Genomic DNA, 27,274 nt, shown 5'->3' with positions numbered 1-27,274 from the left:
TACGGACGTCTATGGATATGGCTACTCCAGCGACCTCCTTCAAGTGGGATCATATAGTATTTGTCCTTTGGTGATGGGCTTCTTTCACTCAGCATAGAGTCCTGAAGGTTCATCCATGCTGTGGTCTGGGTCAGAATCTCCTTCTTGGGGGCACCTGGGTGGCTCAGTGGTTGAGCATCTGCCTTTGGCTCAGGTTGTGATCCTGGGATCCTGGGATCCAGTCCTGCATCGGGCTCCTTGTGTGGAGCCTGCTTCTCCCTCTGCCTGTGTCTCTGTCTCTCTCTCTGTCCCTCATGAATAAATAAATAAAATCTTTAAAAAAATAATCTCCTTCCTGTTTCAGGCTGAAGAATATTCTCGTGTGTGGGCAAGATGCATTTTGCTTGTCCATCCATCTGTTGATGGACACTGGCTTGCTTCCATGTTTCAGCTATTGTAAACAATGCAGCTCTGAACAGGAGTGAACAAGTACCTCTTCGAGACCCTGCTTTAAATTCCTTTTTTTTTTTTTTTCCTGCTTTCAATTCTTTAGAGGATATTCCCAGAAGTGGAATTGCTGGGTCACTTGGTAATTCTATTTTTAATCCTTTTAGGACTCTCCCTCCCATTTTCCACTGAGGCTGCACCATCTTACATTCTCACCAGCGGGACACGAGGGTTCCAATGTCCTCACATCCTCAACACGTGCTGCCTTCTGGGTTTTTTGATAGGAGTCATCTTGATGGTATGAGATAGAATTCTCAATTTTTTAATCCTTAATTTTGTGCTTATCTTTTTTTTAAGATTTTATTTATTTGACACAGAGAATGAGAGCACAAGCAGGGGGAACAGCAGAGGGAAAGGGAGAAACAGGCTCCCCCTGAGCTGTGAGCCCAACATGGGGCTCGATCCCAGGACCCTGAGATCATGCCCTGAGCTGAAGGCAGACACTTAATCACTGAGCCACCCAGGCACCTATTATTATTATTATTATTATTATTATTATTATTATTATTCACACCTATGTATCCTGAAACTATATCTGTGTGGAAATATATACAGCTAGTTGTTGGGCTGGATCGACACGGCTCATGCTCTGTGAAGATGTAGAAGACTTTCTTTTTTTCAGTCAACATCAAACGTCTAACATTCATTCTCATCCTTTGTCAGAGAAAAGCCTCCCTACCTCCAGACAGAAGGGCAGAGGTCAGCCTGCCCCTCGCCCCCAGGTGTGGTGTTGACCAGGAGACTCAGTGGCTCCAGAGGGACACGATGGAGCCCACAGTGGGCCAGTGGGCGGAGCACCTTTCCTAGCAAGTGGGGAACAAACCGGGTCCCCTGGGTCAGGGAGCGCCTGGGGGGCTCAGTGGTTGAGCGGCTGCCTTTGGCTCAGGTTGTGATCCCGGGGTCCTGGGATCGAGTCCCACATCGGGCTCCCAGCATGGAGCTTCCTTCTCCCTCTGCCTCTCTCTGTGTGTCTCTCATGAATAAATAAATAAAATCCTTAAAAAGAAGAGGAAAAGGAGGAGGAGGTGGTGGAGGAGAAGGAGAAGTCACGCCACTTTGCCCCCTGGCACAGTCAGCAAGGACGTGAGGGCCCCTGGTGGGCTGTGTCTCTGCCACCTTGCTCACAGCCCCGGCTCATCTGTCCCCACAGCTGGAGGCTGCTTCCAGCCTCCTTAGCCACGCGCAAGACTCTCTGGAGGGTGTACTCGTAGGAGAATTTCTGAGTATAGGTCACCCCCGTGGTTTAATCACTTGTAGTCCTGTTTGTCATTTTTTTTCTGCTGTTATTTGTAGCTAAGAGCACTCAGTGAAGCCACTCCCACAGGTGGTGGATCTCATGGCCCCTGCCCTGGCCACTCAAATGGAAAACCCCTGGTCCCAGATCTTGGGCCGGGGGATCCTTGAATCTCCCCCGAGGGAAGAGGGAACGCTGAGCTGAGTGAGATGCCGTTTCTGCTCCCTGGAGGGATGGGGGCTCAAAACAGAAACTAAATTCAGCTCGAGGGGCGCCTGGGGGGCTCATTCGGTTAAGCAGCTGGCTCTTGGTTTGGCTCAGGTCATGATCTCAGGGTTGTGGGGTTGAGCCCCGTGTCCAGCTCTGTGCAGAGTCTGCTTGAGATTCTCTCTTTTTCTCCCTCTGCCCCTCCCGCTTGTATGCTCTCCCTCTCTCTCTCTAAAATAAATAAATCTGGGGCGCCCTGGATGGCTCAGCGGTTTAGTGCCGCCTTCAGCCCAGGGCGTGACCCTGGAGTCCCAGGATCGAGTCCCACATCAGGCTCCCTGTGTGGATCTTGCGCACCTGGGTATAGCCAGCGTTCTTCAGGGCTCCTCCAAGGTGAGCAGGTTGGGGTGAAAGGTCTCAACCCCTGGCCCCATCCTTACTATTCTAGCTCTTCTCTGGTTGTTAGTCCAAAACTGTGCTCAGAGACCTCCAGCCTAGTGCCACCCTGGTCCCCACCTGGTTTTTTGTTTGTTTTAATGTCGCAGGTGAGAATCTCATTTCTTAATTTTAAAGATGGAAAGAGGGGGATCCCTGGGTGGCTCAGCGGTTTCGCGCCTGCCTTTGGCCCAGGGCGCGATCCTGGAGTCCTTGGATCGAGTCCCACGTCAGGCTCCCGGCATGGAGCCTGCTTCTCCCTCTGCCTGCGTCTCTGCCTCTCTCTATATATATCTATCATAAATAAATAAATAAAAATAAATCTTAAAAAAAAATAAAGATGCAAAGAATAAAACTTAGTTTTTCTGCAGCTGAATGCAATTTCTTTTTAAGAAAAGACTTTTTTAAAAAATATTTTATTTATTTATTCATGAGAGATAGAGAGAGGCAGAGACGCAGGCAGAGGGAGAAGCAGGCTCCATGCAGGGAGCCCGATGCGGGACTCGATCCCAAGACCCCAGGGTCTGGGATCATGCCCTGAGCCAAAGGCATATGCTCCACCACTGAGCCACCCAGGCGTTCCTCCCCTGGGTTTTGAGGAGCCGGCTTGGGGTCCTGCACACCCCCATCCATGTGATGGTCCCTTCTGCATCTGTCATCCCACCCCTTCTTGGATGAACAAAAGCCTGACCGATTTGGGGGGTGGGGAACGATTTTGCTCCTTCCCATTTGGCCAGAAGTGTTGGGACAGTGTGATTTCTGAGTAATTTCCTAGTGTTGAGGGATCCCTGGGTGGCGCAGCGGTTTGGCGCCTGCCTTTGGCCCAGGGCGCGATCCTGGAGACCCGGGATCAAGTCCCACATCGGGCTCCCGGTGCATGGAGCCTGCTTCTCCCTCTGCCTGTGTCTCTGCCTCTCTCTCTCTCTCTGTGACTATCATAAATAAATAAAAATTTAAAAAAAAATTTCCTAGTGTTGAGTCCTCCCTCCACATTGGGAGGTGACAACCACCAGCCCAGGAATTCTCAATAAATTTATACTTAAGCCGGGAAAAGCAAAAACAAAACAAAACGGACACACATGGGGCTGTAGGTTGACTATGAGCGTGTCCCAACTTGCTTGAGCTGAGCAACAGCTGCAGAAAGTCCTAGGTTCAGATTCTGGCTCCCTCTGCCCCCCCCCCCACCTCACCTCTCTGGGTCTCCCTTTTTCTTCTACGAAGCTACCTGTGGATGAGTTGTGTTCATGGGTAGGAAGTGCGTCCAACAGCGTCTGCGGGTATTAAGGGCAATGTGAGTTTCTTCGCCAATATGAGGATGCAAGGAAGCCACCACGCATCTGAGGCTGTGTGCTTTTTCTTTTTTTAATGTCTGCTGTTAATAAAATATTTTTACAGAGACCAAAAAGTTGGAATAGTGCAAAACATCTCAACACCATGCATTCATGACCACTTCTCGTTGGTTTTAAACATTTGTTCCAAGTCACATATTTACAGAGAAATGGGGGCATCTGTGCAGATGCCAGGCCAACGGGATGGAGTTAAAACAAACAAACAAACAAACAAACAAACAGCATTTGATTTCACATTTGCAATCACATGCTAAGAGAAGGTGTGTGGAGGAAGAACCTCCCTGGACTGTGGCCGGGTTTTTTTTAGGGGGGGGGGGGTTCCCAGGGGGCCGGGGCCAGGGGTGAAGTGTGAGTCCCCCTGGCTGCATGGCCTGGGATGCATGGGAGCGAAGAGTGAGGGGGGACCTCCGCCTGTGACCTGTGCCTCAAGAGAGCCACTATGGTTAGGCGGGGGCCGGGCAATCGGGAGAGGTCTTACTCGACAGCGTCAACTTGATTTCTCTCTTTAAAATAAAAAAACAAAAAAGGCAAAGAGAAAAGCAACACGTGTCAGCGAAGACGACTTTGGTCCTTGACAATTCTTAGGAAAGGATGTTCAGGGGGGGCAGACGGTGTCGTGATCCGAACCAAACCCCCAATGAGCTCCCCTCCCGCTCCACAGGGGCAGCAGAGTTTGGGGCGACTCTGGGCTGTCCCTGCTCTGCCCCACCCTTCGGTGTCCCCATCTGCAAAATGAACAGCGCAGGGTGTGGGGGACAGAAAGGTCTCTGAGGTCCCAAAGATTTCTAGTTGGGTGTTAAGTTTTTTGCATCTCTGATGGGGGCACGGTGAGGTTTCAGACTGGAGCCTGAGAGGGATTGCGGTCGCGGCCAGGCACCTGCTCCTTTCACAGAAATCCTTCCAGGATGGACGGGGAGAGCCAGAGAGAACGGTGGGTTCCTCTTCCTTCTAGATCCCCAGCTTCAGTTTCCCCTCTGTTCCTGCATCTCCCCATCTCTGAGTCTCTCTCTCTACCTCAAGGTCTCCCTGGGGATGATCTCACCCTCATGATTTCTCCCCTTCTCTCTCTCTCCAACCTTCCCTCTTCTTCTCTCTTCGTGTCCTTACTCTGGGACACTGTGCCTCTTGTGGGGTGGGCGCGCAGGAAGAGGGGATCGACTCTATCCAAGACGCCCCTCAAATGTCGCACTCTCCCTGCCCCACCATGGGCCAACCCTACCTCCTCCGTTCTCTGACCATGGAAATCTAGGGCCAGCTCCTGGCATGAAATGAGGTCTAAATACAACCCTGAGACCCCACCAAGGCTCAGAGCTTGGGGTACCCCAGGTGAGGCAGGGAGAGGCTTTGTGGAAGACCCTGCTCCTCTCTGAGCCTTGTTCCAATACAGGAACTTCCTAGTTTCAAAGGCTTCCAGCCCCTTAGACTCCTTCCCTGTCTCCTCGTCTGCTCTCGTCCTCTCTCCATGCCGTGTCCTGTGACTCAGCCAGTCTGCCTAGAACACCTTCTGTGTGCCCAGGTCTATGTGGGAAGGGAAGGTTGCTAGGAACAGACACGGATAGACACACATGTGGACCCCCGACCCCAAGATGTAATTCAACTAGGCATACCTTCCCTATCATCCTCCCGTACCGTCTGTGCTAGGTGAACTTAGGGCCCTCTAGAGGCCTCACATCCCCAGTCTGGGGGAAACGGGGACTATCGCAGACACCCCCAGCCCCTGGGCATCAGGCATCGGGGACAGAGGCTGGGGAAGTCCTGAGGAGGCGCAGGGAGGGTTTTCTATGGGAGAGGATATTTGTGATGGGTTTTGAGGGATAAATAGGAGTTCTCTGGGGGAAAGAAGAGGGAGGAAATTTCCAAAAACAGTTCTAGCCTGGGAGTCAGAAAAAGTCTTTCAACAAATACTCCCTGAAGCTCCCTCCATGTGCCTGGGCTGGCGCTGGGGAACTCTAAACACACACACACACACACACACACACACACACACACACACACACACACATTGGCAGGCCTTGACCAGGGATTCCCAAGGACTCTTTTGGGAAATAAGTTTGCTCTCTCAGACAAAAGCTCAGCTCCCTCTTCTCTTTTCCTACTAGTCATCCATAAATCTTTCAGGGCTCACCGCAGGTCACATTACCTCCCCTTTGGGTGTTGCTGGTGTTCTCAACCTGAATCCTCTATCCACCTCACTCCTACCTAGCCCATGGATGGTCCGAACTTAAAATCTGCCTCTCAGTTCATGTGAGAGAGATGCTAAGCTCCCTCCTTGCCACCTCCCAACCTGCCCCTGGCCCTGCCCCCTCCCCCACCTACCTGTAGGAGAACTTGCATCTTAATCTCTGGTTCAGAACCTCCAGGTACCTGAACCTGCCTAAATCCAGAGGACATAGAGCACCTCTGGGTAACTTACAAAATAGTGCCAGGAAACCATCAATATAAAAATACAACTCTCAATCCCTAGGATTTGCACATGGCTTCCTTAGAAGTGTCAAACCCTTGGGCAGTGCACAACGGGGACAACTGTACCCAGTGGCCCAGGGCTCATCTAAGGGGTGGGTTTATTTTTTTCTTTTAAAATAGATCTTCTAAAATCCCTCCAGGAATTAATTTCAGTGTCCCAAAAGCACATTGTCTCTCCCCCAAACTGCACTGGTCCATTCTCCATAAGGTGGCCAGATGGAGGTTTTAAAACCTGAAATCCAGACTCTCCTCGGCTTTAAAATCTCCTGAAGCTCTCCAAGTCTCTTAGCGTAAAATAAAAACTCCGGAGGGCCCTGCCTGGTCTGATATCTCTGCAGGTCTGCCCGACATCAACACCTCCTCCCTGTTGTCCCCCTCTTCAGCCACATGGACCTCACTGTGCTTCAAGCCTGCCCACCTCAGCCTTTGCCCCTACTGTTCCCTCTGCTTGGAGCTTTCTTCTCTCGAATGGGCGGTTCCTTCTCATTTCTCACCTCCTCAGAAAGCCCTCCCTTGCTTTCCCGTCTGACACAGCCCCCACCACTCCAGTAGCCCAGCTACTCCTCACCTCACCCTTGTTTTAGTTTCTTCCTAGCACAAGAGAATCCTGTACTTGCTAATCTGGCAGGAAAAAAAATGGCACACGAGCACCTGTCCAATATGGAAAAGCAGATTCTGGGCAAAGTCAAGCCATGACAAACTTTCCCAAAAGGTTCTGCCTGCATGAACTAAAATGGGGAAACTTGACTCTGGCCAGATCGCCCCACTACTGCCTGCTGGAGGAAGAGCTTTTGGCAGGTAGAGGCCCCACCGGGGGTATCCTGTGGCTTGGTGTTTGAATGAATGAATGAGATTTTGGAGACTAAGCTCCGAGCATGTTTGTGTATTTACACACACACACACACACACACACACACACACACACACACACACACCTCGAGTTTCTGGTCTCTTTCTTGCCTGCCCGGAGAAGAGGTTCGGGGACTGCCTGTGTCCAGGGAATCCCAAATCCTCCCTCTTTTTTTTTTTTTTTTTTTGGTGGGAGGTCAAGAGTTCTCAGGGAACCTCCCCACAGGGTCCCAGGAGGAAAGGGCTGAGGGCAGGGGTTTTGCTTGGCAGCCAGACGTGGGGGGGGGGGCAGTGGAGGATTGGCCCAGAACCCCCATCCCTTGTAAGGATTGGGGGAGGTCCCCTGAGGAGGGGTTAGCAGCAATGGGGAGCTGTGTCGGTCATCCGATCTCAGCCCACCTTTAAATGGGGCACACAGGCCAAAGGGAGTGGGGAGAGGGTATGGCACTGGGACCTTCGGCAAAGTCTCAAGCAGCTCTCTGGGCCTCAGTTTTGCCATCTGTTAAATGGGTGGATGAACTCTATGATATGAGAATGGGGTATATTGGGGGAACAGGAGAGGCAAACCCCCATAGGGAAGTGGGGGCAGCGCGGGTGCTTCACAGCCATCCACTTGGCCCCCAGGGTTTGGGCGCCCGAGGGCGCATGTGCTTTTGAAATCCCATCCTACCCTCCCTCCCCGTTTATTTTTTGCACAAACACGAAAAGACACTCTGGTCCAACCTGGGCCCTCCAACTTGCATCCTAGTGCCTCCAACCCCTAGACCACCCCAGGGGGCGCTCCAGGAAGCCCCGCCCCTCGCCCAGGGCCCGCCCCTCCAGGGAGCTGAGAGTTCCATACTTGGCAATTGGTCTTGGGCCCCAGGGGTTGGGGACCCATCTTATGGCTTTTCCAGGGGACAGGAGGCAGGGCCTCCCCGTACCAGAGCCCCAGGACCTGGCCTCCTCCACAGGGGGCGGGATTTCCTCCCATCCCAGCTCCAAAGGTCCCCTAGGCGCTGGGGACTTGGCTTCGAGTAGGGGATGTGGCTTCTTCCTTCATCGCGCCCGAGGGCGTGGCCTCTCGAGGGGGCGGGGCGTCGTCCGTTCACAATTCCCTAGACGGGGGAGCGAGGCCAAGGGCGCAGGCACAGCCAGCCCTCCGCGGAGCCCTCTGGGAGGCCCCAGCGCAGACGTCGCCCCGCCCCGTGCGCAGGCGCAACGCTGCCCGCCCGCGCGCCCCACGCTAGGGCGCAGGCGCGGCGCCGCCCTCCTCGGCGGAGCGCGTGTCCGACTTGAGCTTGACGAACTCCTTGGCCACCTCGTCGTTGCTGCGCTGCGACAGGATGCGCAGCACTGTGAGGCCCGTGTCGTCCATATGGATGCGGCGGCCCAGTGGCAGCCAGCAGGCGGCGCTCCCGCGCTGGGCCAGCTCCCGCAGCTGCAGCACGGCCAGCCCCACCGTGCGGTCCTCGCGCGCGAAGCAGTAGTCCTTGACGCACACCTGCAGCTCGTAGCACTCCGGGCCCGCGTCGGCGCTCAGCGTGCTGCGGGGGGCGGGGCGTGAGGACAGCCCCGCCCACCGCCACCGGTGGCCCCGCCCCGCCCCCGCCCCCAGGGCGCCCAGAGCGGGGCCACGCCCATCTTTCCGGATGCGCACCTCTGCCCCCCTCGGGAATATCTCTCTTGTCTCTCCTTCCTCCCCTCTGCCCCCCACCCCATCTCTAGCCGACAGCACCCCCACCGTCCTACTGCTAGCCCCAGGCCAAGCCACGCCCCCACCCAGGTGACACCTCCGAGACCCCCTGGCTAGACCATGCTTCCGCCCCGTGATATGGGCGCCCGCACCTTTGGCCGGATGAGCTGCTGCTCCCACCATCCTAACCCAGATATCGCGCCCAGAAGCCCCTTTACCGGGCTCCCCCTTGAACCCAAGCTCTCTCCTTGACGTGGCCCCTCCCCTATACTCCCTAGCCCACCTCTCTTACCCTTCAGGTGCTCTCTCCACACGACTTGCCTCATGTCTCATCACGAGTGAACTCCCCCCCACACACACACTCCAGTGTGCCTTCCCCAGCCCCCAAGTTCTGTCCCCAGTGCTGGCCTCTGTCCCCAGGGGACCTGTCCTGGAGGGCCACGCCCACACCGCTCCCGCTGTACTCCGCCCACCCTAGGAGATACCTGCGCTGCTACTAGAGGAAGCCCCTGCTCCCAAGCATTGCATCAGTTGTCCTACCTCTCCAAAATCCTCTAACCAAGAGCCCTCTTCTTGTCCTCTCCCAGCTCTCATGCCCCCCTACCCCTCTGCTCTTCTGTCCCCCGAGAACACCTCCCAACATAACCTGCCCCAGTGAGGTTTGCACCTGATCCAAATATCTGCCCACCCCAAGTAACACCTTGATCAGACGTATTTGTGCTTCCCAGGTCATCTGCTCCTCTGGGGCCCTGATGCTTCCGACTATGCTCACCAGGAAGTCCCACATGGATGTGACCCCACTCTCCCACTGGACAGGCATCCCTAGCCCTGGACCACACCACTCCTGTCCCCTGCCGGTGACTCCTCCAGACCTGCCCCGACAGCCCTGACAGGGCTCAGTGCTGGCTCCAGGAGACCCGCCCCCACGCCCCCGAGACCTCACCCACACCTTCCTTGCCGCATCATGACCACTCATGGCCCTTAACCAGACCTGAGTCTCCAGCCCCAGAAATGGCTGTGCCCAACAGGCCCCCTCTGCCCAGACTTCCCCTCCTCTTCACAAGCTTCATCAACATGTTACATTACATTCACTGCTTGTCTTCCAAAGTGATCACTCATCCCATCCCCTCACCAAGGTCACTCCTGCACTAAGATGCCTTCCTTCCCAGTGCCCTCACCTAGGATGTGACCCCTCTCATTCCTGCATCCAGGTATCACTGGCCACCAGACATCCCTCTTCCGGTGGATCCTGAGGTCACCTAGCAGATGTCCCCTCCCCATGCTCCCCAAACCATCCTTAGACTCACAACTGGAAGCTCTCGTTGTACTTGGGGGCCCAGCTGTTATTCTTGGATTTGGTTGCAAACTTGCGTTTCTTGTCGCTGAGCTGGGGCCCAATGATGTTGACCTCGATAAATGGCCGGAAAATGCCAGAAGTCTGCCACTTGAGGTCATTGGCAGCCACGACTGTGAAGGAGAAGTAGAAGGTAAGACTGTCTACGAAGCTGTGGTTTTCGAAGTCTGTCTGAAATAATACATTTCCTAGAATGTTCCTATAGCTAAGTGTGGTTATATGACTAAGTTCCAGCCAATGAAATTTCAGTGAAAGGAAGTGATCTGTACAACTTTCAGATCGTAGCTTAAAGGGCAGGGAGAATGGGCCTTAACTTTCTCCTTCCCAGCTGCTGGCTGGGATGCTGGTGGGTACTGAGTTCTTTGGTACCCTATAGAGGAGGAAAGCATATTGGGGGTGAAAGTGCAACATAAGATGACAGGAGCCCCCAAATTTGTGAAGTCTCCCTGTCAGCTCTGGGATGACTGTTCTTGGAGTTACCTCAGAGGAAATTTCATTCTATTTTATTTTGTTTAAGCCATTGCTATTTTAGGGCTTATGAAACAGCTCAATTTGTGTTCTAATAATAAAAAAAAGCCAATAAAAGGAAGGCAGAGCTGAAAGATAGGGAAGGTGGAATTAAGTCCCATAACACTGTTCATGCCCCTGGATCCAGCCATGCCTGAAGGTAATGTATTTCTGGAATTTTCAGTTTTATGAAAACTTTTTTTTTTTAAATGAAAAATGTTTTTCTTGCTTAAGCTAGTTTGAGTTTGGTTTCTGTCACAGGACCTAGTGAATCCTGGTGAAGCCATGCCCCCTTCCAACTCAGACTACTCACCTTTCACAGTGACCTTGTGTTCCCCAGTTCCTGGATGAGTGAAGAGCTCAACGTGGACTGAAACTTCACCCACGGGGTCTTCCACACCCGAGCCTGGGCGGGGAAGGGGAGGATGCTTGGCATGAGCTCCATTCTTCCCACCCACTCTAAGGGACCTGGACCGCCTCCCACCCACCATGTGCTGGCGGCACCAGGTCATCAGCCCTGACAGGGTGGCACTGAGGGTAGGGCAGGGATGGCAAATGGTCTTAGGAGGCCAAGAATGCTGGGGTCTGGCCTTTCACTACCTTGCTGCATGATCTCTTAACTTCTCTGAGCTTAATGCACCTGCCCCCCCATTTTTCTCATTCTGCTGACAGCCACGTTGTCAAAACTCAGTCCTCATCTTACATATCCTGGCTTCCGGGGCTTCATTTCTCCTCTTGCTTGCACCAATGCCACACTCTTCAGGTTCTCCTCCTACACACTAGCCGCTCCTTCTCACCCTCTTTTGTCACCTTCTCTTTCAATCCTCAAACTGTTCGGACTCCCTTCTCGGTCTTCACTCCCTCTCTAAGTACACACTAGAAAAGCCTGCTGGCTCTATCTTCAAAATACATCCAGAATCTGACCCACCTCCTTGGTTCCATCCCCCATCATCTCACGCCTGGACTATTGCAGTAGCCCATACCCTGTCCCCCAAATCCTCCTCTCAGTTTCTCTCCATACACCACCCACAGAAATCCTATTAGGTTAGCACACTTCCCTCCTCTGGTCAAAACACTTCCGTGGCTTCCAAATCCCTCTGAAATAATCAAAGTCCTTTTGGTGACCTGCATGTCCCTCCCAGTGCATCCTCACTATTACCTCTCCCGCGTCACCTCTGTCCACGCTCACCCTCGCTCACTCTGCTCCAGCCACACAGGCTCCTTCACTGCTTCTCCAAAACACTGTGAGAACCTGACCCAGAGTCCTCACTTCTTCTGAAGCGACAGCTTGTAGGGATATCTTTATTTTCCCTGCCTCAAGGCTGTTCCTCTTTCCATAGAGAATCTCAAGTGGCAAGAATCTTAAGCCTAGCGGCTCCATCGTGCACACATGGCGAAATAAGAACCACGGCTGCCCAGTCAGGGCATGCCCTGCCCACTGTTGCAATGATTGGGTCATGAGTGGTCATGTGACCCATGCTGGGCCAATCAGAGTTAGCCCTGGGACTTTGGCCATAACTCTGAGGACAGAGTCTTTGGTGCTAAGCTGGCAAGTCCATCTCTGCCCAACGAGGGGAAAGCCTTTGTCACAGATGTCTTAACAGAGATCAGTGACCAATGACATTGCCCAATACCGCAGATCCAGCTTTAGGGATGTCAACACAGCCCTTAATCTTTCAGTTCCAGGCCCACAAATTCCCTAGTCTGCTTGAGCCTGGGTAAGGTGTGTCTCTGTGGCCACCACGATGCCCTGATTCGTTCTGGTGGGTCATTGAAGGGGCAACCTAAAAGCTTTGTCCCTGTCCCTCTTTCTGTGGCTCTGGAAAGGGCATCCTGTGGGGCCTGGGGACCTGTGACCGCCAGCACCCCCACCAGGCCCCTCCCTTGCCCCTCAGAAAGCTCCCCACATCTTGAGCACCCCATGCATAGGGGGAAGAAGGGGGAGAGTCAGGGGTGGGTATCCAAGGTTAATCAGGGTTACCTGGCACTGGGTGGAAAGTGACTGAGGCTCAGGGGACAGAGAGGCCTGGAGACCCCCCCATCACCCCACTACTGGGGCGTGCACCCCCCCCAAATCCTCACTACCCACCCCAGGCCACCTTCCTTGTCATCTCAGGCTCCGGCTCCCCCCTCCCCCCAACCAGTCACATGCTCAGCCTCACCTCCCCCCACCCCAAGGCTGATGCTTCACAGCAAGCTCAATCCGGGCCAGACTAAGGCTGCCAGGTGGGGAGTTGGACAGTGGTGGGTGGGGTGAGGGGTCAGACCATGGCCAAAGCTAGTAAGAAGGGGGAGGAGGGCATTGCTGGGCGCCCCCATCCCGTGGTTTGCTGGCTCCAAGGGGAAGGGTCTTTCTCGGGCCTCTCTGTTTACCCCAATCCCACCCCTCCCTGAGTCCCTGCCCCCCGCCCCTTCATAAAGGAAGGTTCCTTGGGCAAATGGCTTAATCTCCTTTGAGACTCAGCTTCCTCATCTGTGGAATGATGGACTGCCCTGTGGGGCAATTGGGAGAAATCTTTTCTAAAAAATCCCTGAGAAATGTTTCTTGACACAAGCGCTGGCTCAGAGTTAGAGCTTGAAAACAATTCGTTTTCTATGCTTGGAAGCATGACGTCAGTAATAATAGTCATTAGTGATAATAATAAAGTAACAGCAACAATACACTTCCTGGGAGCTACCACATGTATTACAGGTCGGGAACTGCTCTAAATTTAATTCAGCTAATCCTAAAAATAACCTTATGTATGAGGGCCCTTGACTGTTCCCATTTTACAGATGGGAAAGCTGAGCTACTCCCGCAGGCGCCCAGCCGCCAGAGAGGCAGCACTGGGGAGGGGCCCACTGGAACCCGAGCCCACTCTTAGCCGTGCAGGCGCTGTCCGGGGCTCCCGGGATCCTGCTTAAGAGGTGCACCTAGGGCGAAGCGGATTCTGACTCGAATCGCTTCTCCTTCCCCCCGTGGAACCAGCAAGCCGTCCTTCCCCCTCGTCCACTAGGCCCCCAGAGCCGGTCGGCCCGGGCGCGGCCGGGAGGCGGAAGGACGGGCCTTTTACTAGCCGGGCCGGGAGGGGCGCAGGCACCGGGCACCGGGCGCGGGCGGGCGGGCGGGCGGCGGAGGCACGTACCCTTCTCAGGATAAATGTCTTCACTAAGGGTAAACCTAGTCCCTTTTCCACCATGGACTAATCACGGGGGAAGGTGGAGAAAGGAGGGGAGGGAGGGGTGGGGGGAGAGACGAGCGAGCGAGAGGCGAGGATGGAGGGCGAGTGTGCGTGGCGGGGAGCAGGGGAGGCGCGGAGAGGGGGCGGCGAGTGAGAGGGAGGAGAAACAAGAGAGAGAGAAATGTCAGCTGCAGACGGACGGACGGACAGCCTCCCGCTCCGGGGGGGACACCAGGGACACTAAAAGCAGCAGCTTGGACTGGGCACGAGGCTGAGCACGGAAGCCCGGCGCCCAGGGAGGGCCCTAGGCCCTGGGCTGACTCGGGGTGGGGGGTGGGGGGTAGGGGGCGCTGCCCTCCCCCCAGCTTCTGGCCGGATGGCCGCTCTCCCTCCCACCCCGCTGCCGGAACTACGCCTGGGTCAGCGGCCAAACTTCTCTCCCGCGTCTTAGGGCCAGTTTTGAATGGGGGGGGCGGGGGGTGTCCCCAGGGAGGGGAACTAGGACCCTAGAGTCCTGCTCTCCCCAGCCCCAGCTGCTGTGCGTGAACTCAGAGAGGGACAGGAGACAGAGGCAAGAGAAGAGAGAGAGAAAGACAGAATTTGAGAAATGGAAACTCCCTCTCGGTCCGCTCCTCCCGGTCGGGGGTCCCTCCCATCCCCCGGGGCTGTCAATCATTCCTTTGCCGCATGACGTCATATGCCCCGCCTCCCCCGAGCTGTCAACCACTCCCTGGATCCCATCCTTCCAAGTCCCGCCCCCAAGAGCTTTCAATCACTCCCGGGGCCTGGCCTTCAAAGAGTCCCGCCCCACAGCTTTCAATCACCTCCTGGCCCAGTGACGTCGAGGTCCCGCCCCCACGAGTAGGCGATCACTCGTTGGCCCCGAGCCAGCGCGGAGCTCTGGGGCTCCCGGGGGCTGTCAATTGCCCCGGCCCGTGACGTCACAGAGGAGGTGAGTCGGTGGCAGCCTCACTGGCTTAGGGGCTGGGTGGCCGCAGCTAGCAGGCCGCCGCTTACCCTGGGCCGCCTGCGTCTGCACGAAGGTCTTGATGAGCAGGTCAGTGGCCTGCGTGTAGAGGGACAGGGCGTAGCGCAGGGACTGCAGATCCGGGCTCTTTTCCAGAAAGGTCTTCTTGAGGCCCACGCCACCTGCGTGGAAGTATTGCTGTGGAGGACAGGGCGGGGAGAGGTGAGTCTAGTTAGGCAGCCCCGGTACCCCCTCCCCACCCCCGCTGCCCTCCAGTGGTGACGTGCTGGATGACCCGGGGCCTCAGAACACTGGTCGGCTCTGCTACTCCCCCACCTCCAGCCCTGCCCCCAAAGCCAGCGGCTTACAGCACTCTCAAAATAACACCCACGCCTCTCGCCTCTCCTCCAGCCCCTTGTGGTACCTGCCTCAGGGTCTTTGCACTTCCTGCGCTCCTTGATGGGACAGCCTCCCTCCCAAAGTCAAACACCTAATTTTGCCGTGGCTGGCTCGCTGTCCTCCCTGCGTTGGTTATGATCGCAAGGAGCTTTCCTTGACCACCCTCCTTAATACGTTGCCAACCCTATTTTGCTATAATTATTTCAGCAAAAAAATTGCCTTCAGAGTAGTTTTCATGCTTTTCATTTCTTGGAGACCAAGGCCCCTTTCATGCCCCCTCTCCCGCCCCCGGGTTCTTGCATGGGCTGGCCCTCTACCTAGAATGCTTTGTTTGCTCTGGCTTGGAAATCCTATGCATTCCTCAAGACCCAGAGCTTGACACCCCAGAGCTGGGGGTGTCTATCTGGCTGGCCCCCTGAACCTAGGGCTCCACGGGACCCTGCATCAGCCAGCCTGGAACTGACAGAGGAGTCATCAGGGAGTGTTTATAAATTGAATAAAGTAAGGTGGGTTGGGAGTCTAGGTCCATGTCCTCACCAGTCACACCCTCTGCCTGTTCCACCTGGGAAGGGACAGGGGTGGGACCTCTCACCTTGATGGTGTCCAGGGCCAGTTCGACGACTGCACACTGCTTTGGGGTCAAGCTCTTGGCTTCTTCTCGTACCATGTGGTCCTGGATGGATGGAGAGAGGGCCCAGGTGGGCAGAGCAGACCCCACCTTAGGGATATGCCTGTATGGGGTGGGCCTCATGGAAAACTGACAAGTAGGGTAGTGGGTCTGCTGTGTGCCTGGTGCCTTGCCTGTGACTGGCACACAGCAGGTGCTCAATATTTGTCAAATAAACGATTTGTACCCTTGATCAAGCTATATCTGAAGCTGAACTTTGCACATCTTTCCAACACACTGGAGCCAATAAATTGTGCTTAAATTAGTCCGAGTGGGGCTTCTGTCCCTTGAGCATGTCACCATTCTGGGACCTCTTCCCCAGGAAACGTCCCCACCCCAACCTCCTGCCCCCACCCTTGGCCTCACCTTGAGTTTAGACAGCTGACCCAGCTCTTTGGCTGCATTGAAGATCATCTGGGTTCCCTGCAGGTAACAACAGTCACAGCCAAGGTGAGGGGGGCGGTCCTCCAGACCAATCCCCACAGCCCTACTGACATCCTAGCCCCGGACACCACCTTGGTTCTTGTCCAGAAGCTCTGGGCAGGGCAATGGTTATGTCCCAGAGACAGATCTGGAGCTTCCCCTCAGGAAGTGCTGAGGGGGAGGAGGTGATGACTTTGTCCCTGCAAATCCCAGTCTGGGGGCACTACCCACCCTCTCACCTCTACCAGGACCCCAGGTTTGTGGGACAGAGAAGAAAGAGAGCAGGCAGTGAGGAGCCATGGGTGCAGGGAGCCCCAGATGGTGTTTGTCAGTATGGGACAGGCTGGGCAGCCCAAAGTCAGGGGGTTTCAAGAAAACTGTGGGATGGGTTCTAGTGACCCCAGCACCACCACTCCCCGGGCCCCATGCTCCTGTAGGAGAATTTCCCCCCAGTAATCTGGGTGGCTGTTAGTATGACCTTGTAAAAGGAAGAATCCTCCCCAAGCAACACACACCTCAGTACCCATCCTCCACCCACCCAAAACAGACACCAGCAAGATGGCATCCCGGTTATGGCTCCAATGAGCCTGGGTGGGCCTGCGTTCAAATCCCAGCTCTGCTATGTGGCCCTGGGCAAGTCACTTAACCTCTCTGAACCTCAGCTTTCTCATCTAGTTGGGGGAAATCATATCTACTTCATGGTTTAGCTGGGGCTAAATGTGTCTTTGTTCAGTGTTCGCAGTCGTTATTATCATTTGGCCTCAAGGTCATGAGCAGTGCTGGGGGCAATGATCGGCCTGGAAGCCACAGTCCTGCCTCCTCCAATCACTGTACTGGGTGACCTGAGGCATGTCCTTAGACTTTTCTGGGTCTCAGTTTCCTTCGCTGGTTAACGGGCACCTACACTAGCTCGGGGGCTGGGGTAGGCCTAAGTATCGATGAGGTCCTGCATTTACTGGGCTCTGGGGTGGTCTGGGGTCCTGAGCAGGGCTAGGCAGGAAGGAGGCCCATTTACAACTGAGATGATTGGAATCACATTGACGGTCTACCAGCTGGCCAGTGGGAGCTGCCCCTACTAACATCCTTACTATCGTCCTGGCTGTGGCCCCTTTTTTGATTCCTTGTCTGTGATTCCCTGAGGCTGTCCTGAAGCACAGCGACTTAGGAGCCCAGCTATCTGGTCCTCAGTTTCCCTTGCCACACCCTCCTCCCCTCCTGCCTCCCCTCACCCACCACCCTCACGAGCAAACCAGACAGACAAAGGAAGAAGAGACCACAGATGGGTTCACAGTGCGCCCCCAGACAGCAAGGACCACAGAGGTGGAAGGAGGCACGGGGTGGGGAGGAGGACGGGGGTGGGAGCCAGACAGACAGTGAGAGGCTGGTCTTACATCTGAGTGGCTTGGCAATTTCACCCTGCCCTGTGGAGAGAATCAGGCGGAGGTCAGAGTTTGGGTGGCTGTTGGGAGGATGCTCACTGGGGCTTCCCTGCCCACTCAAAGCACAGTCCCGCTCCCCAGCCCACAAGCTGCCCCCCAGGTCCTGAGTCTAACACTGGGCCCCCTCCCCAGCTAGGCACCTTCCCTTGTCTCCCACTGGGGGCTCTGGCTGGACTCCCTGACTGCCAGGAGGCTACAACCAGCCCATCACCTGGGGACAGCCTGCCTAGGGATGGGGTGCCTTGGAGAGGGGGAGAGAAGAGAAAGGCTTGGGTTTCTCTCCTCCCCCAACTCCCAAGACTTTTTCCCACAGGGCTGCTTCTAAAAGAAATGTACTTATAGGTATCACAAGTTCCCTCAATGTGGAGACACACACCCGAGCACATCCACACAGGTGCAGAAAGTTTACACGCACATGCGCATACACACTTGGATCAGCACACAAAAACACATACACACAGAAGAACTCACACATTAAAATACACACATGGACCCCTAAACACTTCCACATGTGTGCACAGTCACACACATAAGCTCACACACTCACCCTTACATGGATGCACTTACATGTATATGGTGCCTGGCACATTGAATATGCGCCCCTCCTCAAAGGGCTAAATGAGTGAGTAGGGAAGCTTGTGTGCTCACAGGTATGATAGTTCCTACATGAATGCACAGCAAGGGCAACTGTTCATGTGTTGCCACAGCTCCCATCTCCTCACAACAAATACCCATTAGAACAACAACAACAAAAAATCTACGTGAAAAACAACAGGTGTCTCAGTCCAGGGCAGTAGTCCAGGGTCCGGGCCCTACTCAAAGCCACAGAATTTCAGCTGAGCCCAGGGCTGAGATAAGCCCGTTGGGTTTTGTTATAAGAGGGTGGGAGCCGTTTGTGCCAATGTTTGTTCACACATGGACACCTACTCCAAGCCATGACCCTGGAGAATCAACTCATCTCTAACTTCTGGTTTTCTGGGACTTGGCTAGGACACCTGCCTTTACCTGTGATCCCAGCTGGCCTTCCTACCCATGTACACGGACACACACATGCACACACACACCCAGACACCAGAGCTCAGGACCTCAGCACAGATGAGGCCCTCATTACCTTTTCTAATCCCTTGCCATGTTTTCTCAAGAGGGTGCCCTGCAGAGACAACGTCACAGGGTGATCAACCTGGCAAGCCATGTGGGGTGGGAACCCAGGGTGATCACACATGTACTCACGGGGACAGGAGGTAAGGGGCATCTATACCGCACAGGGCGCTGATGGCTGGGTTGCATGGAGGAATGTGTGTGTACCTTAATGACCAACTCTTAAAAGCTATGAGTCAGAGAGATAGGAAAGAGAAAGAGGAGAAATAGAAATACAGAGCCAGAGAGAAAGAAGTCACTGCCAAAGTATGATCCGTTTATGTTTACTGTATATATGAGGATCTTGTTTCTTGGGTCAACAGGTGATCAAATAGGCTCCAAATTCAGGTAGGTCTGAATTTGGAACCTGACTCTGGCATGTTTACTATGTGGCCTTGAGCAAGTGACTCCTCCTCTCTGAGCCTCAGCTTTCCTCTTCTGCGAAATGGGAATAATAATATCCACCTCACTCAAAGGGTTGTCATGAATGTAGGCTGTACAGCAGCTACGAGGTCGAGAATACAAAGAATCATCAATAGGGACGCCTGGGTGGCTCAGTGGTTGAGCGTCTGCCTTTGGCTCAGGGAGTGATCCCGGGGTCCCTGGATCGAGTCCCACATCAGGCTCCCTGTGCCTCTCTCCCTCTGCCTATGTCTCTGCCTCTCTGTCTCTCGTGAATAAACAAAAATAAGATCTTAAAGAAAAAAAAAAACACAAAAAACCCACAAAGAATCATCAATAAATGTGAATCCCTTTAGCTCCTTGCCCATAAACACACTGTTGTTGGGTATCCTGCCACCAGATGGTTACAGCCAAAGACCCAGACTGCAGCCACCAAGAAGTGAGATGAACGCTCGTGAACTTTTGACAGGTGAAATCTTATAATTGTCTTGTCCACAAAGGGGGGGGGGACTCTGAAGTGGTTTTATTGATCTCTGCCCTCCTGTGTGTCTACATATTACTACCATCACCAACAATATCAGCTCTAATTTAGTGAGCACTGCCTCAGGTAGTCACAGAGATGAGACTTTAATGCATCATCCCGTTTGGTTCTCACAACAACCCTCCGAGAGTTACTACAGGTAACCTCTTTTTCCAGACTAGGAACCGGAGGTTGGGAGGTGAAGTGACTTCCCAAGGTCACGAGTGGCTGGGCTGGGATTTGACGCCAGGTCTGCCTGCCACCAAAGTCACAAATGCTGTCTCCCACCTGGGTGCCTGGGTGTGTGTCTGGGATTCATGTGATCCTGCGGTGGAGTGGGAAGGCAGGGGTGGTGGTGGTGGTGGGGGTTGGGGGTCTGTGCCTAACAGCTGAGTAGGGACTCGGGGGGTGGGGGCCTGTATTTTGTGTGGCTGTTAACAGTTGAGAGCCCAGTGAGGACGTTCGAGAACTCCGTTGACTTTTAGCCTCCTTCTAGCTTCAGAGAGGGACCAGTATCCTGCTGGAGTCTGAGCATGGGGGTGAGGGTGAATCCCAAGTAAGGGATGAAGTCAGATGTGAAGATGCTGGCCTTAGGCTTCCGGGTTTGGGAGCCCAAAGGCACCTCCTGGGTACTTAACAATGGGCGGGGTGGGCGGGCGTGGCCTCCCTCCCTCCAGGCCCCGCCCCTCCCCATGCCCCGCCCCAAACAGACACAGGCACATCTAGGCGGGAAGTGGGACAGTGGGTGGGAGGCCGGTGGGTGAGGAGGGGGCACTGGGTGGGGTGGGTACAGCCACGCGGTGGGCCGAGTCCAGACACAGAGAGGACGGACGGACAGACAGACGGACAGAAGGGCCTCTACTTACGATCATCTGTCAGCCGAGATGGGGGAGGGGCGGTGGGGGAGGGGGGAATAAGTCACCATGAGTCTCCCAGGAAGGCCAGGGAGGGGGCGGAGACGGCACCGAGGGGCGGACCGTGCCCCTGCCCAGCCCAGAGGAGACAGGCAGGTGACAGGTGATGGGAGGTCTAAAGCCTCCCCCACCATCCCCCACCATCAGTGCCTCTTGGCGGCCCTGCCCACCCTCTCCGAGCCTCCCCCGACCACCCAGGAACGTCCTCTCACTCTGTACTGTGCCATCAACCCATGTGCCATTGCCGTCCTCAGGCCCGCACACCTCCCTGGAGGAACCCACACCCAGCCACACCCCTCCGCAGATGTGGTTCACCCAATCCCACCTGGAAACCTGATCCCTGGGGATCACGGTCTCTGGGGTTTTCCCAAAGAGTTCTAGAGGCATGGTCCTGGTCTGTAGATGAATGGTGACCTCTGCTTGACCTCTCTGACCTTGGATGCTCTCTGTAACCTCTGGCTGACCTCTGGGAGCCCTGTGTTCTATTGGTCTCTGACCTTCCAAGTCCATGGTATCTCCCCTCCTTGTCTCGTGATTGACCCCAAAGAGCCCTCTGATGAACCCACTGACCCATATGACCTCTGTGATCCATGGATGCCATGATCCCCAAGTTGACCTCTTTATTTTCTGTGTGATCTCCGACCTTTGTATGCCCTATTGATCCACATATGACTTCTGTGTCCCTTAGACATCTCAACTCTACGTGACCTCTTTGACATTTATATATCTGACCCATGAATGACCTATTTGACTCTTTGGTGACTTTTGCCCTCTCTAATCTTTGAATGGCCCCACTGACCTCTGAGCCCCATTGCCTTTGGCATCAAGTTCTCTGGGCTCCCACAGGGGAGGTTGCCCAGGAATCCCCTCTGGCCCCCTGTGGGCCTCACCGTCTGGTCAGTGAGGGGCGGCAGAACGATGGTCTTCTCCATGGTGTTCATGACCAGCTTCCACAACTCCTTTAGCACCCGCTTCAGCACCGTCTTCTCACAGATTTTGGCAAAGAGAGTCAGGCTGGAGATGAAAGGCAGGTCTGAGAGATGGCCCAGCTGGCTCTAACCTGCAGAGCCCCCTTTCCTCAACCAATGGGCAAGGTGGGAAAATGCTCCAGAGGGCACAGAGCCTGTACAGGGACCCCTGAATGGGGCGTGATGGATCCCATTGACCAGAATGATCTGATGGGGATGGGGCTATGAAGCATGACACACATGAGGAGTAAATGGTGACTGGACAGGTCAGCAGGGACCAGGCTGGAAGGGGACTCAACACCTGGGAGGAAAGCCTGGGCCTCAGCATGAGGGCAGTGAGGAACCATGGAGTGTTCATGAGATACATAGTCAGACTTTTCTGTTCCAAAGAAGCATGGAGGGTAAGCTGGAAGAGGAAGGCTGGAGACTAGGGACTGTGAGTGGGCTGGAACCATGTTCAGGCAGAGGGGAAGGGATGGTATAGGAAGAGGGCAAACTTGAGAGGGAAAACAAGAAGTCGAGACTGGATATATGAGGGTTCGAGGAGACTGAGTAATCAATCCACCATGATCCATCCAACAACTGACACACCCATCCTCCAAACTATCCCTCCCCCAAATTTAATGACCCCTCCATCTTTTTTCTTCTCCCCTCCTCCCTTGCTCCCTCCTTCCCAGCCAACTTTCTATCCATCCTCCATCCCCTCTTTCCTTCCCTCCCTCCCTTCCACCCATTCATCCATCCTCTCATCTACACTTCCATCCATTTTTCCTTATTTCAATCTATTGATCCATTCATCCATCCATCCAAATACTTACCTAACTATTCATTTACCCATCCATCCCTCCTTTTATCCATCTACCCTCCATCTAGCCTTCCAAGCATTTATCTTTTAATCTACCCATCAATCAGCACACTCATTTCTCATGTCATCTATCCATCCAACCACTGTCCATTCACCCATACAAATATTTACTCACAGTCCTTCCAACCATTTACTCACCCATATTTCTATACCTTCATACCTCCACCCACCCACCCATCCAAACCATACAACCACTGCCCAGCAAACATGCCCTGAATGTCCTCTCCAGGCCAGCCCTAGGTCTCTGAGGCCCCATCCTTGAACTCTTCCTGGCCATCTTAGTCTACCCAGCCTGGCTTACTTGCTGTCCAGCAGGTCCATGATGGGTTGCAGCACATTGTCAGCATCCTGGGCCACACTGCTGCAGGCACTGGCTGGCACATTGCCTGTGCCCTTCACTTGGCTGAGGATGTCACCCATCTGCTTTACGCACTCCTCGATGTGTGGCTGGAAGCTGGGGGCATAGAAGGCAGGAGCTCAGACCACACTCTTCAGGCCTCCCAGAGAAAGGGCCAAATGAGGTCTTAAAAGCTGACCCGCGGACCTTTATGTTTTTATCCTGAGCATCAAGGAGCCATGGCATATAACTGAGCAGGGGATGACGTGGTGTGTAATAGCAGAATTGGGCACTGGGCTGAGACATTCACTTGTGCTATTTATCTCACTGCACAGTCCTACCCAGGTACTATTACTATCATCATCCTCATTTTATAGATGAGTAAACTAAGGTTCAGAGAATCTAAATGACTCACCCAAGGCTACATAGCTAGTAAGTGGTGAAGCCAGGATTGAACTCAGCTCTAACTCCGAGCCTGAAGTCCTCACCACTACATCTGCTGAGTCTCTGGATGCCCCAGGTTTAGAGGTGTGGGGGCTACCCCCTCCTGTCTGCTCCCAGCCCTGGAGATGTCCCCACCTGGTAGCAAACACCCGGCTGAGTTCGTCCAAGACATTGTTGAGCTTCACCTGGAGCTCCTTCAAGATGTCACTGGCCTCGGCATCCAGCTGAGGAGGGAAAAAGGAGAGCAGGTCAGGTTTATAGAGCATCCACATAAATGGGGTATTCACCCATCCAACACAGGGAAAGAGATCCCAAGGGGCTGGGGAGGAAACAGGTACAGATGGTGAAGCTGCTTGCTTGGGTTAGAGGGAGTAGCTGAGCGGGAATTCATCAAGGGCCTACAGGGATGCAGGGTATGTGATGACCCTGCCTGGGCTTCACCTCACCTCCTTCCCTCCCATGGCTTCGAACATCTTCTCTAGCTGCACTCGGAGCTGCTGAGTGTTGTTCATGAGGATGCAGGGCTAGGGATGCAAAAAGAGCAGGGAGTCAGGGCTCAGTACCCTTCCCCAGAGCCTCCCCCATCCACTGCCAGGGACCCCAGGATGGTTTCAGGGTCTGAGTCCGGAGGAAGAATGAAAGACAGCATTTGGGACCAGATTTCTGGGAATGTTGGGGAAGGGGGTGTCTCGAGACTGGCAGAGGGAAACAGGGCTAAGTAACTTCCCTAGGGTGGGCTAGGCTTCTGGGAGTAGCAGGAAGGGGGAGAGTTCCTGTCACACACCCATATTCTCCCACATGGGCTCAAAGCTTTGCACACTTACACCCATACACCCTGAAAGCTTCATTCACAACAATGACACACTGAAGGCATGTGCCCTCACCTCCAGATCCCCCCAGACACACACAGTCAGGTACACGGACACACAGCTGGACACACATAGACACAGAGCCCAGGGAAGGATGGAGCCTTGGGGGTACAGAATGGGGCTGAGAAGGGACAGGATAGGGTCCCCCACAGGTCACCACTTTCTCCTTCTCCTTGGAGCAGTAGGAGGCGAAGTCCTTGGAGATGATGTCTGCGTACTGGAGGAGCACATTACTGATGGTCTGGGGAGGACACAGATGGAGTGAGAATGGGGGCTGGGGCTGGGCAGGCCCATCAAGAGTCACTAGTGAGATCAGGGATGAGCCCAAACCCCTAAGAGAACTTAAGATGGACCATTTGAATGGGTGAATTCTCTACCCAAGATGACCCTCACAACCAAGAGGAGACACCACCAAGTAAGGATGACTATTTTATGTAGAGTCAGCTCTTTCACAGAGCAATCAACCATCATATTAACCCAGCTCCAAGAACAAGCATGACTGGATCCCAGACAGAATCCCAATTCCTACTTACAGTCCTCAAGTTCAACTCAGCCTAAAGCCAATTAGCTGGAACCCTCAATGCCAGTTAGATGGTCCCGACCTCCAACCTCACCCCAAGGCCCGCCATAATTCTACATTAATCCCAACACTCACTCCAACCTCAATGCCAAATTGAATTTCTATACTAATAGTAACCCTAAACCCAAACCCAAGCTCAATCCCATCCTCAACCCTGACCCCATCTCCAAATTCAATTCCAACTTTAACCACGGCCCTGACATCAACTCCAAACTCAACCTAAATGCTGTTCCCAATCACAACTCCAACATTGATCTCAACCTCAACCTCTATCTCACTGATATCACCAACCCCAGCTTTGACCTCAATCCCAACCTTAACCCCAGTCTTGACCTTGATCCCAATAGCAATTTCAACTGCAACCTCAACCTTGACCCTATCCCAATTCCTCATCTGGACTCCATCCCTAATCCCACTTGCACTCCCGTACCTTGGCAAAGCGCCTCATATAGTGCCCCACAATCTGGGGGTCAGGACACTCGAGTTTCTTGATAATCTCAAAGCTCTGGTTGAGCTGGGAGAAGACATCCACCACAGAGCAGGAGAATAGGGCATGCTCTGACGTCTGCTGGAACTGTAGTGGGAGGCAGGCCAGAAAGGAAGAGAGGGGTCAGAACCAGACAGTCCCAGCATCCAACCCCCCTGCTTTCCATGGGGAAAGTCAGAGACCAACTGCCCTGGAGTGAGATGAATAGTCTGCAAGGGTGACTTAGATGTGGACACAGAGGCTATGGGGAGTGTGGGGCTTCCAGCTTGATGAATTTTCAATCATTTGTTGAATGAACACTTTCAACACTATGAACAAGACGAAAATGGTGACCATCTTTCAGACTGGCTTCATCCCAAGGGCAATTTTTGACCTCATATTGGATCCCAATGGGCCTCAGAGGGAGACCACTGTGGGCACACTAGGGCCTTGATCATGGGCCAGTATCCTCACCCCATCCTTCTTGTCTCGCTCCAGGGCCCCATGTAGGAAATCCCGGGACACCTCCTCATTCTCGTCCAGCCATTGGATGACAAAGGGCTCAAACCACCTGGAATGGAGAGCAGGGGTGGGGTCTTGCCACCTCTCATCCCCTGACCCTCTCCTTTGCCTGGTCCTTAACGGTACTTGGGCAGGTCCTTCTCTCCCTTGAATTCATCCTGTGGCCTTGGGTGGGTACCCCCCTGCTTCCCTAACCCACCAGGCCTCGGTTACTTCAGCCACAAAATGGACCTCGTGGCCACTGTCAGGGCAAGGCTCATACTCGCAGGGTTCATGGTTCAGATAAACTACCCATGGGCAAGTGGATTCCCTCTGTGGGATCCCATTACCTGTACAACAGAAGAGTATCTATCCCACAGTGCTGCTGTGAGCAGTGAATGACACAACACATAGTAGGTCCTCGGTAAATGGTGACCACCATCCTGCTCTCCAACACAGCCCGTGAGTCAGACATCCAGAGTTCAAATCCTGGCTCCGTCACTTATTGGATGTCACCTTGGGCAAGTCCTTCAGCATTAAACTCTCCATTTTCTCATCCCCAAAATGGGAATTATAATGCTCCCATCTTATAGAATTGTCAAAAGGATTAAATGAGAAAAGGCACATAGGACCGCTCAGTGCAGTTTCTGATACTTATAAATATTAATTGTCAGGGCTATAGGAATCCATAGTCCAATGGCTGAAAATAGAGACTACTAGGTTTGAACCCCACTATACCCTTGATGCCCAGGGAACCCTGAGTAGGTCAGCTCTCATCCCTGGGCCTCAGTCTATCGGTCAGTGCTATAGTTCTGGCTTGGGGCAAGGGACTTACGCAGGGTACTCAGGCACGCGGTCCTTGAAGGCAGGAAGCTCTGCCACATACTCATTGTACAGCCACTTAACCTTGAAGTGTAGGTTCATGTAGTCAGCGCTCTTGCATAGGCGATGCTTGTCATGCTCTGGTAGGGTGAGAATGGAAGTGGCTCAGTCAGGAGGGTCTCCACCCTCTGTCTTGGCAGCACCTACTCTGGCCATCACAGGTGTCCAACCTCAAGCCTGAGGGTGCTCACAGCCTCAGAGGGGATACTACTGAAGCACAACTACCTTTATAGCCAGGCTGGCAGACATGGGGATGAGAGTACTCACCCTCCATGGCATACTTCATGTCCTGGGCAAACAGGTTCCACATCACTTCGGCACTGATTTTACCCACGTTCAGCTCCTGGGGAAACCTGGTGAAGGTCGTAGAATAATGAAACCTTGCCAGATGGAAGCAAGATGGCACAGGCTGCTTTGGCCTTCCCATCCCAGAGAGTAGTGCAGGATAGACAGGGGGATCTGGGTTCAAGCTCCCTCAAAGCCACTGACTTGCTGAGTGACTCTGAACTGAAGCTGTGCTTCTCCATGAGCCTCCACCCATCTATCTCTCCATCCCTTCATCCATTCATTCACCCAGTCATCCACCTTTCTACCTATCCATTCTCTCACTCATCTGTCTATCCACTCATCCATCCATCCATCCATCCATCCATCAGTCCATTTCTCCATCTAATCAGCCATCCATTCTTTTATCTACCCTTTCATCCTTCCACCAATCTATCCATTCATCCACCTATTCACCCACTCACCCATCTATCCATCCATCCATCCATC

At 53.9% G+C, this 27,274-nt stretch overlaps 1 protein-coding gene across 1 annotated transcript in view; it reads right to left on the bottom strand.

The window, feature by feature from the left end:
* Positions 1–3,723: 3,723 nt before the first annotated feature.
* Positions 3,724–27,274, bottom strand: part of UNC13A (unc-13 homolog A) — a 64,598-nt gene continuing 41,047 nt past the window's right edge. The window contains exons 27-45 of the mRNA XM_055344298.1: positions 26,768–26,853; positions 26,454–26,580; positions 25,592–25,688; positions 25,082–25,225; positions 24,229–24,312; positions 23,649–23,726; positions 23,338–23,426; positions 22,723–22,875; positions 21,479–21,602; positions 20,541–20,546; positions 18,727–18,765; positions 17,568–17,597; positions 16,120–16,176; positions 15,679–15,759; positions 14,738–14,885; positions 13,685–13,741; positions 10,873–10,965; positions 10,006–10,165; positions 3,724–8,549 (exon numbers count right to left, since the gene is read on the bottom strand). Of these exons, the coding sequence (XP_055200273.1) occupies positions 8,249–8,549; positions 10,006–10,165; positions 10,873–10,965; positions 13,685–13,741; positions 14,738–14,885; positions 15,679–15,759; positions 16,120–16,176; positions 17,568–17,597; positions 18,727–18,765; positions 20,541–20,546; positions 21,479–21,602; positions 22,723–22,875; positions 23,338–23,426; positions 23,649–23,726; positions 24,229–24,312; positions 25,082–25,225; positions 25,592–25,688; positions 26,454–26,580; positions 26,768–26,853 (1,954 nt within the window). The 3' untranslated portion in view covers positions 3,724–8,248. The remainder of the gene's footprint in view (positions 8,550–10,005; positions 10,166–10,872; positions 10,966–13,684; positions 13,742–14,737; positions 14,886–15,678; positions 15,760–16,119; positions 16,177–17,567; positions 17,598–18,726; positions 18,766–20,540; positions 20,547–21,478; positions 21,603–22,722; positions 22,876–23,337; positions 23,427–23,648; positions 23,727–24,228; positions 24,313–25,081; positions 25,226–25,591; positions 25,689–26,453; positions 26,581–26,767; positions 26,854–27,274) is intronic.

Source organism: Nyctereutes procyonoides, unplaced genomic scaffold, assembly GCF_905146905.1.
Source record: "Nyctereutes procyonoides isolate TBG_1078 unplaced genomic scaffold, NYPRO_anot_genome, whole genome shotgun sequence".
Classification (NCBI taxonomy): domain Eukaryota; kingdom Metazoa; phylum Chordata; class Mammalia; order Carnivora; family Canidae; genus Nyctereutes; species Nyctereutes procyonoides.
The sequence above is the reverse complement of the archived record's forward strand: the minus strand, read 5'-3'. Positions and strand labels throughout refer to the sequence as shown.